Raw genomic sequence first — 12,844 nt, forward strand, 5'->3', positions numbered from 1 at the left:
CGCGGTGGGTTGGTAGGCGGGTTGCGAGCACGTGATCTGAAAGGGGGGATGTGGGCTTTTCCCGAACGCCGGCGCGCGTGCGCGTTTCCTCAGAGGTCGTCAAGATGGCGGCGAGGGCACCGGGTGAGTGAGGAGAGGGGAAGAGTCGGTGGCGAAGGGGCTGCAGCGGGGAGGGAGGCGGGCGGGAAGCTTCCCGGTAAAAGAAAATGGTCGAGGGGGGCCGCCAGCGCTTGTGTGGCAATACACGGGGCGTGTGCGAGAGGTTATGATTGCCTGGTGGGGACGGAGAGGACACGGGGCGCCTTCTGTTAACTCTTGGCGTGCCAAGCGGTTGTGGGTTTTTCCATAGTGTAATCAGGGGTCAGCAAAATTTTTCAGCAGGGGCCGGTCCACTGTCCCTCAGACCTTGTGGGGGGCCGGACTATATTTTGAAGAAGAAAAAAATGAATGAATTCCAATGCCCCACAAATAACCCAGAGATACATTTTAAATAAAATCACACATTCTACTCGTGTAAAAACACCAGGCAGGCCCCACAAATAACCCAGAAATGCATTTTAAATAAAAGGACGCATTCTACTCATGTAAAAACATGCTGATTCCCAGACCGTCCATGGGCTGGATTGAGAAGGTGATTGGGCTGGATCCAGCCCCTGGGCCTTAGTTTGCCTACCCATAGTGTAATCCTTTAAGGGCATACTCAGAAGTAAGCCACATCGCGTTCAACGCAGGCAATATTAAGAGTTTCCGTAGCGAAGGGTGTTACTCTTGTGGGACCCTTATTCACGTGCTGCTTTGAGGTCTGCCTCATCGCCCTCCCCCCTTCTTGCTATCCACATAACCAGCAAAAGGTTAGTAGGCGAATCTTCTTGCTGCCCGAAAAGCTTGATTTAGTTGTTTATAGTCAGGCTTCGTTCTGTGCACCAGTAGCAATTTGTAATTATCCCACGAGGACCCTCATTCTAAGTAATCAAAGGGTATGCGGGAAGCAAAGAGTAGATTAATGAAAAGCTCATTGGGGAGTTTCATTTTGGCCACCCTTGTCTCTTGAAACAAACAGGTGGCAAATGGCCCTCTAGGACAGCAGCAAGTAGCACACCTGTCAGTCTCCTTTAGCTTGTGAATTGCAACACAATGCATCCTTCTGAATGTGTCTCCTCCCCAGCTTGCAGTCAGTGTTAGAAAGCTAGGAGCTAAATAGCACCATAAACCTAGGTTATGGGTGCCGCAATGAAGTGTCTAGGCACACTTTTTAAAATAACAATAATACAAAACTGAAAATGAATGAACTGCAGCTAAAATATTATGTTCATTTTTCACATAGTCTAGTCCTTCCCCTGCCCCACCCCCCTAATATTCTTAAGAGCATCTCTTCTCCAGTCTTCAGAGAGTAGATGGAAGTGGGGAGGCAGAAAAAGGTTCTCCTTTCCTTCCACTCTGCAGTTTTAATCTGAAATCTTAGGTGCAGTACTGCACTCAGAGCTCAGAAACTGCTCACACTAATGAAATTCCCTGTCGCAAAATGCACCTAGAACAATGGGAGTTTCGAACACTGCTTGCAGTGCACGTACTACAATGTTAATTATGAATCTAGCCATATACTGTCAACTATCAAAGGCAACCTAAGGCCCGTGGGCCAGATGCGGCCCAGTCGTCTTCTCAATCCGGCCCACGGACGGTCTGGGAATCAGCGTGTTTTTACATGAGTAGAATGTGTCCTTTTATTTAAAATGCATCTCTGGGTTATTTGTGGGGCCTGCCTGGTGTTTTTACATGAGTAGAATGTGTGCTTTTATTTAAAATGCATCTCTGAGTTATTTGTGGGGCATAGAAATTCGTTCATATATTTTTTAAAAAATATAGTCCGGCCCACCACATGGTCTGAGGGACGGTAGATCGGCCCACGGCTGAAAAAGGTTGCTGACCCCTGATCAAAGGGGTAGTAATTCTTGAAGGCACTAAACATGTTAAAATGCTTATTGTTTTGAGAAAAGCTATGAAGTGACACTGCTTGCAATTGAGGCTAGGTTTTACTTCATGATTTGTTTATTGTTGCATAGATGCTAATGCACAGTAGATGGTGGGTGCAGGTGGTGGGGCTGATAACTGAGCAAACGTTTATCTCATCTGCTGTTGCATAGCTGTTTTATGGATATTTTGAGTAGCATTGTGTTTTTACATCCCGTTGACAAGTGCACAGCATCCAAACTGTTGTTCCTACTTTCTGTTTATTACAAATGTTGCATGTTTATAAAAACAAACTAAAATACTGTAGATTCTTTGTGTCTGAATAAATGCCTCTACCAGTTATACTCTTGAACTAACGGTGGTCATTAATACTTCCAGCTGCAGCCAGCGGTCGTCTCCTTGATAGTATTCGCAAATGGTATTACAATGCAGCTGGATTCAACAAAATTGGTAGGTGTTGGAAGTGCATGTACTCTGTAACTGTGAAGTCCTTTACTGTTGAAGTTGTTTGGTTTGGAACCTGACTAAGAAGAGTCTGTTTGTTGTGGGGGGAGAATTATTTTGCATTTGTCCACTTTCTGCTAGTATCTTTCTTTGGATTCTTCTTCTTGGTGTTGTGACTGAGTGTGTTAATTTTTATTATCCACATGGGTTTTTTTGCAGAAAAGAAATGGGACAGTTTTAAATAAATCTGGGTAAACCAGTGGCCTTTGAGAATATAGAAGTTGGCTGTCCCTGTTTCGATCACGAACAATAGTAAAATATATATCAAAATCTAATACAGGTGTGGGTGGTTTAGGTTTGTCAGTTGACCAACCAGATGTTGTCATATGACTATGATAAAAAATGCCAAATATTCCAGTTTATGTGGGTGGAACTTTGGCTTCTTATTTCCTTATGGTAAAATTTGTTAGCTGTTACAGGAACAAGGCTGCTTGCTTCCAAGCCCTACAATAGCCTGGCCTAAACCTAACTTGGTAGCAAAGATTGTCCTGCTTGCTACCTACTATAATTGTCAGTATCCCCAAAGAAGAAGAGGAACACAAGTAAACAGTAGCAAAAGTCATTGCTTAGTACTACCCAAGACCTTAACATCTTTGGTTATCCCCTCCCTGTGAACTGATTGCCTTCTCTGTAAACTGGATTTTGATCTAATAATAATAATAATAATATTTATACCCTGCCCATCTGGCTGGGTTTCCCCATCCACTCTGGGCAACTTATAACACATGATGATGATGATGATGATAAAAAAATTATTATTTATACCTGATACAGGGTTGCCTAAAATCTATGAAAGTTAATTTCATTGGGTTTCAAGTATCAGCTACCTAATTTGTAACTAGCATGAGTAATAAAACTATTGATGACTGGCAAAGCACTTCTGGCAGGGGGTGGGGTGCCGCTGAAAGTGTAGCAAGGGCACATGCTACTGCCAGCAATATTCTTGCCTGCAATAGCCTATGTATGGCTTCACAATGGTCTGGAGCAGGTCGAGCTATCATTTCTTGGTTAGTGGCCTGACTTGGGTGTATATTTACTGCTTTGGAGTCTGCAGCTTTATCAGTGGGATGTTCTGTGAGTTATGGACATTCATCTAAAATACATGTTTCCAGGCACTTGGAGCTAATAAGCTGCTAAAAATTAATTTCTAGAGCTAGTGAAGAGAGATGCCATTGGTCTTGGTACTCTTACCAAAAAAAAAGTTTGGTTTTTTTTTTTATATTAAAAAAAAACCTCTACTGATGTTCAGCTGTCATTTGTGTTAACATGAGAAACATCTTTCTGCTACAGGACTTATGCGAGATGATACAGTGTATGAAAACGAAGATGTGAAAGAAGCGATAAGGAGACTTCCTGAAGATGTACGTAATGACAGATTATTTCGTATCAAGAGAGCGTTGGACTTGTCCATGAGGCAACAAATACTTCCGAAAGAACAGTGGATAAAATATGAAGAGGTATGGTTGCATACCCATATAATAAGAGTCAAGCCAGTTTTCTAGGGAAGGCTGGTTGTAAACTAGCATAAATATTATGTTCAGCATAAATATTATGTTCTCCCATTAATAGGAGTTTTCTGGAAATCTTTGTATCAAATCTTCCAGTGCCCTAAAGACTCAATTAGGATGTAGCTTAGCATATTCAATAAGTATAGTTGGATTTTAGTTAACACTTCGGTTTATAAGTAGGTGTGTGTGAGAGAGAGAATTATACATGCACACTTCCTTAGAATAAATGCATAAAAAGGGTTAATTATAATTTGAAACTGCCCAATTTTGCTGGTATAGCCATTCATTGTAACCAACTATGAAATGATGCATTTTTTAGAAATGGAAAACTTTCCACAGAAAAAGTGTAGTAGTGTCCTTGTCAGACAACATAAGATACTGGATTTATCCAAACTAAGTCATGATTTAGTCCCATTGAAATAAAATAAGTTATTTATCATGACTTAAGTCCCATTGATTTCCATTGTATTAAAGCATGACTGACTTAAGTATGACTTTAAACCACTGAATGGTGTCTGTTCATAATATTGTTTATTACTTTGATGAATTGAGTTGAGTATTGGTTAACTCTTGTGATGCTAATCTAAGGCTGTAGATTAGCTTCTGGGTGGATGGAATGTTTGTGGCTCCATTCAGAACTTTGAGGGGAATACAACTTGCAGAAAACCTACTCTGTTAACCTTCAGCAAAAACATGGCTGGGAGGAGGAGATAAGGGAACACTCACACCTTTCACTCACAGCACGTGAGTGGAAATGGGCTCTGTGAGCAGTTTGCCAAAAGAACCAACAGATCTAGATCACAGCCAGAAACTTGCATGTGATTGTGATAACCGAATTCATCTTCAAACATAATGTGGTTGGGACAAATTATCTATAGAAATCAAGTCTTCCCTGCTGATCACGTCTTGCTTTGGGAGGATATATTTCTCTCATTATTAATCTGCTGTTTGTCAGGTTTGGTGCAGTAAAACCTAATTTTATGAAACTTAACAGTGCATAAACCTTCAGGTACTTTATACATGACTTGTAGTATTATCTACCTTGAGTCTTGCAGGAGGGGTTATAATTCTATCTCCATATATATTTTTTAAAATGGTTCTCTGTTCTGTCATAGTTGAGCATGATCAAAATATAGAATCCAAGGGCAGTGTTGTGCAGAGAAAGTCAAGCTTTGTCACAATCTGCCCCATAAGAATCTGTAAAACAAAGTAAGATATTTGTAATATAGATCACAGTTGTTAAGGGACAAAATCTTTTCACACCAAGCACTGGGATCACCAGGGGTAAAGGGCGTGCTTGCCTCAGACAGTTTTTCATCCCATACCAGTGGTGCCACCCATTACTTATATAAGAAAAAGTTTTTTTAAAAAAGGCATATGGGGCAAAGTTGCAGGGTGACCAAAACCTTTAATGTCACATAGCCTAGCCACCAACAGCTTGACCTGCAGCTTGGGCATGCTTTTACAGAGGAGAAAACAGTGAAATTGAGATCATTGCTGGGTAACAACTAGTACAGTGGTACCTCGGGTTAATAACTTAATTCGTTCTGGAGGTCCGTTCTTAACCTGAAACTTCTTAACCTGAGGTACCACTTTAGCTAATGGGGCCTCCCACTGCCTGAGCGCCACTGCCGTTTTCTGTTCTCATCCTGAAGCAAAGTTCTTAACCCGAGGTACTATTTCTGGGTTAGCGGAGTCTGTAACCTGAAGCGTCTGTAACCCGAGGTACCACTGTACAATACAGTGGTACCTCAGGTTACATACGCTTCAGGTTACAGACTACGCTAACCCAGAAATAATACCTCGGGTTAAGAACTTTGCTTCAGGATGAGAACAGAAATTGCACAGCAGCGGGAGGTCCCATTAGCTAAAGTGGTGCTTCAGGTTAAGAACAGTTTCAGGTTAAGAACGGACCCCCAGAACGAATTAAGTACGTAACCAGAGGTACCACTGTACTGAGTGAAAGATGTCTAGAGGTGTATCAGTGTTATTTGCAAATCTAGCTGCAGCAAACACAAATCCAGTAGCAAGTTAAAGACTAACAAGTATTATGGCATAAGCCTTCATGAACTAGTCTTCTAGTCAATGGAAATTTGTGCTATGATAAATTTGTTAGAGTCAGTAGCACCCTCAAAGCTCTTGATTTTTGGTGGTGAAAAAATTCTTAACAGGTACTTGACTTATTTCAGGGCTTAATTGTAAACATGTTTAAACGCAAGACTCAAAAGTTAGGCTGATTCTGTATGACAGTTTTGGTAACTGATAAGATGTTTCGTAGGGCAGATGCATGTACTAATCACACAAATTTAGGGAAATGACTCTACAAGTAATAATGTAGCAGGAAAGACCAGTTGGTGAATTATGGATTAAGCATTTTAAATTTAGGTCTGCCTGCTCTGTTCCTAAAATGGTGGTGAAGTATCAGATAATCCATGTTACTGCTCTTACAAAAAGATGCCGGTATGAAATGTCCAATATCCTTAACTTTTTATTTTTTATTTTTTAGGACAAACATTATCTTGAGCCATATCTGAAAGAAGTCATCCGTGAAAGACTTGAAAGAGAAGAGTGGGAAAAGAAATAGCTGCTGCTGCAATGCACTTCAGAAAAAATGTTTTCTTTTAAGTTTTAAATTATTTTGTTCAGGTAGGGGTCTACTGAGAAAATCTGGGTGGGGAGAAATCTCATGTAAATCTTTCCTCACTTAATATTCATCCACCTAAAATAAACATTACCAAATCTACTTGGAATCCTTTCTCCTAAATTGCAAGGAATTGGTTCAAGTCTTTTCAGCTTCATTGCATACTAACATGGTGATCTGTGATCCTCATTCCAGCTGTTTGAGTAATTCTTTTTGTCATAATACAGATGTTTCCTGCAGCTGGATGGGTAGATAAGCAACAACCTTTGCTGTTTGTTTCTGTTCTTCTGATTCATTTCTTAAAAGGGATGCCCATCTGCAGAATGACTATATAGCCATCATCGCCTCTTGTCTCTAGAGGTGGGAATGCAGACACACTTAAGTATTCAGCAGCAGCAACACTAGATAGGGATTACGTAATCCCTATCGTGTCTACCCAAACAAATGAAACGCTGCATTAATAGATGCTTTTGGAATTTGTGTTTCTTGCCAATCTTTAAATAAAAGCAATTGCCTCATTTAACCTGAATTAGTCACTTGGATTTATTTGCTGAATTACTAAGGCATACCTAGTATACTTTAGCCATGCTGAATTACTAAAGTATACAGTCCTGAGCACACTTCTGGAGTAAAAGTTCCTTTTGTACTCTACATATGGAGGCACATATACCACCTGCTACAGATGTAGCCAGGTCCGGATTTAGGTTTGATGAGGCCCTAGGCTACTGAAGGTAATGGGGCCCTTTATATGTCCAGCTGTTTTTTGTCAACAACAAATTGCCATTGTTTTTTGTGTTGAATATACGTTATATGGTAATTGCAAGTAGATAAATAGGTACCACTCCGGCGGGAAGGTAAACGGCGTTTCCGTGCGCTGCTCTGGTTCGCCTGAAGCGGCTTAGTCATGCTGGCCACATGACCCAGAAGCTGTCTGCAGACAAACACCGGCTCCCTCGGCCTATAGAGTGAGATGAGTGCCACAACCCCAGAGTTGTCCGCGACTGGACCTAATGGTCGGGGGTACCTTTACCTAATTTATATGAACAAAACAGTGATATTTTAGGGAGCAGACTAGCAGGTGGGGCCCATTACTTACATCATAGGAGCCAACACAAAACACTGTTGCAGTATGTAGGTTTTTTTTAACTTATATTTTGGAAATGTACATCCAGTGTTTTTTCCTTTGGGGGGGGGGCCAAGAGAGTGGGGCCCTAAGCTATAGCTTGTTTAGCTTATACGTAAATCTGGCACTGGATGTAGCCCTTGTGTTGTGGCTTCTTTACCCCGGCCTTTGATACTTGATATGTATATAAAACTTTAGTTGTGATTGTAATGTGTTTTAATGCTGCGTTTTATATTGCTGTAACCTGCCCTAGGACCTTCTGGTGATGGGCAGAAAATAAATAATACTGATTTGTTCTCTCATTCATATTATATATATATATACACACACAGTGCTTTTTTTCTGGGGGGGACGCAGGGGTATGCATACCCCTAAACATTTTGTGAATTTAAGTTTGGCCTCATTGAGGAGCAGTATTTCAATATGAGAAGGAAAATGAGAGTACCCCTAAACATTTTTTTAGAAAAAAAGCACTGTACACACACACGTCCACGTGCAATAGTTCATAAACTATGTTGTATAATATAACTCCTTTTTCTATAAACTACAGGAAAGCACTTTTATCCTTTGGAGAATCAGATTGCTAGTGTGAAATAAAGAAGTGTGAGGTTTGTGATCGCTGAGCTGCAGGTGGCCCCTGGGGCTCATAGATCTGTCAAAGAGCAAGTGAACTGAGTCCTCCCTTCAGATTCTACAGCAAAAGCTGGCAAAGCAGAGGTACAAGCGACTAATGAGGCTCTCCTCCTTGCTTCTTGATTATGCACAAATGTGCTCTGTGGTGCAAGCTGGCTGTTGTCGACATCTCCAGTTCCCCATCTGTTGATTACTTTCATAAACTCTACATGCCTCCGTGTGCTAAATACAAAATTAATCTACCCAGATTCTCTTTTAAAAGGCATACCATTTTCCAAGACTAGAAGTACACATAATCTGGCTATGTTTTGAAACATACTTAAGAATACAGAGTAACTCATCAACATAGCAGTTACAGAGTAACTGTAGCAAAATGTTTCAAGAGTTAGAAGAAACTAATTCTGATTCACCGAATGCTCCAATTTTATGCCTTAGAAACAGGAGCAATCTGAATTTGCAATTCCAAGGTAAAGTTTGTCCCCTACCAGCAGCAGGCAGTTCAAGGGCTTCCCCAATTCCAGTTCCTTTCTGTAGTGAACTATTTTTCTGTCCTCAGCACAGAAAGAGAAAACTTCTAAATGAAGAGGACAGAATTCTGTTGAATTACAAAATTGCTGTAAAATGGAAGATTTCCCCACCAGAAAGGCCCCTTAAGGGAAATCTTACTAAGTGCAGCACCATATACCCCATTGTCTTAATCTGGTGAGGCATAATGGGAGCAATTGAATAAAACTTGCAGAAGATAATTTGTGGGTTTATTTAATTCTTCCTTGAAAGACTGTGGCCAAAACTGAATTCAAAGGTAGCAGCACTTTACTTTGGGTGAGGCAAATTCAGACAAAGTGTATAAAGAGATCTAGAGCAAAGAATGGTTGGGAAGAAAAAGGGGTCTCAACCCTTTCAGAATGTAAGGAGAGTCTGCTGGGTCAGCTCAATGACTCATCTAGTCCAGCGTCTTAGTCTCTCAATGCCTGACTAGATTCCTATGGGAAGTCTGAAAGCAGGACCTGAGCTCCCTTCCCTCTGCTTTGCCACCAGTTTTCTCTCTCTCTTGGCAGGGGTTATTTTAGCACAGGTGTAGCCAGCCTGGTGCCATCCAGATGTTTAAATCAAATTCCCATAATCCCTGACTAGTGGCTATACTGCCTTGGGCTGATGGGAATCCCAACAACTGAAAGAGAAAAATAGGTGCGGTCAAGAAATTTAAAGGATTAGTTTCCTTCCCCCCTCCCACCAAATAAATGTTTTGTAATCCTGCATGCACGTGTGCACATGTAGTGTTCTCTAAAACTCATTGATGGCATAGTTTTTACACCCTGATATGCCATTATCATTTGCAGTTTTAGTCCTACCAAATGCTGGTCCTTTCTACCCTAATAAAACTGAGAAACTCTTTCGACAGACTAAAGGGAAAGAGTTTGCCTTGGTTGTCTGTAATTTGCCTCTCCTTTTTAAGTGTTCCCCAGAACCACTGCTCATACATACATACATACATACATACATAAATACATACCTAATTGAAATGGTAAAGGTAAAGGACCCCTGGACAGTTAAGTCCAGTCAAAGGCGACTATGGAGTTGCGGTGCTCGTCTCACTTTCAGGCTGAGGGAGCTGGCGTTTGTGCACAGACAGCTTTCCAGGTCATGTGGCCAGCATGAATAAACCGCTACTGACACAGGGAGGACCGTGACGAGTGCCAGAGCGAGCGGAAATGGTGTTTACCTTCCCGCCATAGCAATACCTATTTATCTACTTGCACAGGCACGCTTTCGCACTGCTAGGTAGGCAGGACCTGGGACAGAGCAACAGGAGCTCACTCCATTGTGCAGATTTGAACTGCCAACCTGATCGGCAAGCCCAAGAGGCTCAGTGGTTTAGACCACAGAGCCACCTGCATCCCTTGTCTAATTGAAATATTGAACTCTTGACTGGTGGTGATTGATCTTTGATGGTAAAGTAGATTTGACGTCAGTACATCTGTGTGCTTGAACCCATATCAGTGCCAACTGCATAAAAACAGGGTCTGTAAAGGTAAGGAATGTTCTCTCCCTTGCCCTCCCACCCAAACTCCTTTTTGACAAATTGCTAGGAAGTAAGTTGTGGGAGAAAGAAGACTTGAGTTGGCCCCTCTTTCCCTAAAACTGACTAGTGAGAGTAGATCTGAATTCAAGCACCTAAATCTGTGCAGAGCTCAAGCATTGTGTCTTTTTGAGATAGATTTCATGAGTGTGCAGTACAGAAATGAATAATAACAAAAGTGTCCTAGCAACAATTAATAATAGGGAAGGGGCTGTAGATCAGCAGTAGAGCCAGTTCTTTGAATATAGAAAGGTCCAGGCTCAATCCCTGGCATTTCGAGATAGGGATGGGGAATTCTCTGCTGAAACCCTGGACAGCCTCTGCCTGTCAATGCAAATAATTGACACAGTAAAGCAGCTTCCCATGTTTCCAGAAATACTGTTAACTAAAACACATCTGAAACTGCATCGAAGCTGTTTAGCTGAATACTTAGTATGCAGTCACAGATCTGTATGTTCAGTTAGATTCCCATGTCAGGAAACTAAGTGTGAGAATTTTGCTGCTGCTGTTGTTGTTTTGAGCAGGCACCAAAATGTGCATCAGTTCAGATAAGCAGAAAGACGCAATACTGACTGTGTTGGCTTACTAGCCTTGTGACTAATCCACCATTCTAAGGTTTAGTAAGAATAAGAAATGCCATGTTTTGGAATGGAAACAATAAAATAGCTTAGAAGAATTCTTCACCCTGGCACTAGATGGAGTTGTGCCATAGATCAATAAAGCACTTCTTCAATTATTCTTTTTTAAATATATATAATTTCAAGATGACAGCTTCTTAAAGGTTTATAGCCCCCAGGAGAATTTACTACTAAGTCATGTACTGATGTAATGAAACCTAATATATGCTGTGTAAAATGAATTATGAGATACTATTTAGTTTCAGGATTTTATTACTTCAATCATTTGTAGCTGTATTTCCTTTTATATTATTGCTCAATCTTTAAACAGACCAGATGACTGTATAAAGAACACCTAATAAAATCTGGAGATGTTAAAACACAAATGTTAAATGTTCTAACATGCTTGCTGTATTATTATTTTTAAAAAATGCTAGCTTTCCAATCACAGTGTTGGATATTTGGGAAATATAAGAAAAAAAGCTCTATGTAGATAGAAATCATGGGCTGCTGCCAGTCAGTGTAGACAATATTGGACTAGATGGACTAGTGATATAACTCAGTATAATAAGGCAGCTTTCTATGTTCCTGAAGTGCTCCTTTGCTGTCGGGCTGACAAGAGGTGGTTTGGGATGGTGAGAATTGGTTTGCACTGTGCCTGATGGTACTAGCAATAGCAGATACAGAATTTTTAGGGGAAGGACCAACAGCTCCATGTTACTCTATATGCTCTGCAGACAGATTTAGAGGACCTGGAATGGCCAGCCAAACTACGGTAGATATCAGGTACTGGGGCTGGGGATAACTCTTTTCTGAGATAGTGGAGAACCAGTGTCATAAAATGGGGAACCTGTGGTCTTCCAGGAGTGGAATCATAACTCCATCCCAAACCATTGGCCCATGGTAGCTGGAGCTACTAGGAACTGGTATTTTTGAGCTGCTCTGGAAGCCTTTTTCTGTTTTTCTGAAAAACAGTGAGGGTAAAAAAAAAATTAAATTAACTATTGACCAGCTTTATCCTTGCACAGACCTGGGTTTTATTACTTTGCTCACTTGTAGCTGTATTTCCTTGTGTGTTATTTCTCAGTCAATTTTATCTGTTTAACATCAATACAAGCAAAATGGTGGTTTTGTGTTTCAAAGGCTGGCCCTTTCCAAACTTTTGCTGCAGTAGAGTAGGTGATTGGGTTTTGGACAGTGTCCCAGCCAAACACTACTGAGCTTTCTCGTCAGTTAGAATCCAACACGGGGAATAATGACTGCAGGGTGTATTTTTATCACTGAATTTTGCCAATGGACCTGCCTAAAGGAAGCAGTAACTTGAAACACTTTTTCTAGAGCCAAGACCTACAGAGGTAAAGTGGAATTTAATCTGATATTCGCTTTCTTGGAACGTATTCTTTGCTCATGTTGTTTTATAGATACTGGATTAGGTTCCTCTCTCAGAACAGAATTTGGCCCTCTCGATTATCATTACAATGGAAATGGTTTGCCCACCCTGAAAACAAACAGAGCTTGCAGAGATCAGGGCAATGCCGCAAATGCAAGTATTGTTGCTTGGCACTTGTTCTAGTCATTGTTGGCTAGAGTTAATTTCGCATACTTACAGGGAAGGGAAACTTTGGGATATCACATTAGCATCTCTGTTATGGTTTAATGGCATTTCTCATTACTTGTTGTGCTCCTCTTTATTCATAGTGATTTATGGCTCTTAAATGAATGGTAATTCTAATTTTGATTTCATCTTGCTCCATCCTGAAGTCTTGAGAT

General features: G+C 40.9%; 1 protein-coding gene across 1 annotated transcript; it reads left to right on the forward strand.

The window, feature by feature from the left end:
- The first annotated feature begins 36 nt into the window (after window positions 1–36).
- UQCRB (ubiquinol-cytochrome c reductase binding protein) lies at window positions 37–7,144 on the forward strand. The gene is made up of 4 exons (XM_083517507.1): window positions 37–123; window positions 2,347–2,418; window positions 3,763–3,929; window positions 6,487–7,144. The coding sequence occupies exons 1-4, from the start codon at window positions 105–107 to the stop codon at window positions 6,562–6,564; spliced, it is 336 nt and encodes a 111-aa protein (XP_083373633.1). The 5' UTR covers window positions 37–104; the 3' UTR covers window positions 6,565–7,144.
- The last annotated feature ends 5,700 nt before the right edge of the window (window positions 7,145–12,844 follow it).

The sequence above is a fragment of the Podarcis liolepis genome, assembly GCF_965112155.1.
Source record: "Podarcis liolepis genome assembly, chromosome: 8".
Classification (NCBI taxonomy): Eukaryota; Metazoa; Chordata; class Lepidosauria; order Squamata; family Lacertidae; genus Podarcis; species Podarcis liolepis.

Coding starts and splice junctions, on each gene's coding strand:
- UQCRB (XM_083517507.1), top strand. Junction 2,419..3,762: donor AGCTGGATTCAACAAAATTG/GTAGGTGTTGGA, acceptor TTTCTGCTACAG/GACTTATGCGAGATGATACA. Junction 3,930..6,486: donor AGTGGATAAAATATGAAGAG/GTATGGTTGCAT, acceptor TTTATTTTTTAG/GACAAACATTATCTTGAGCC.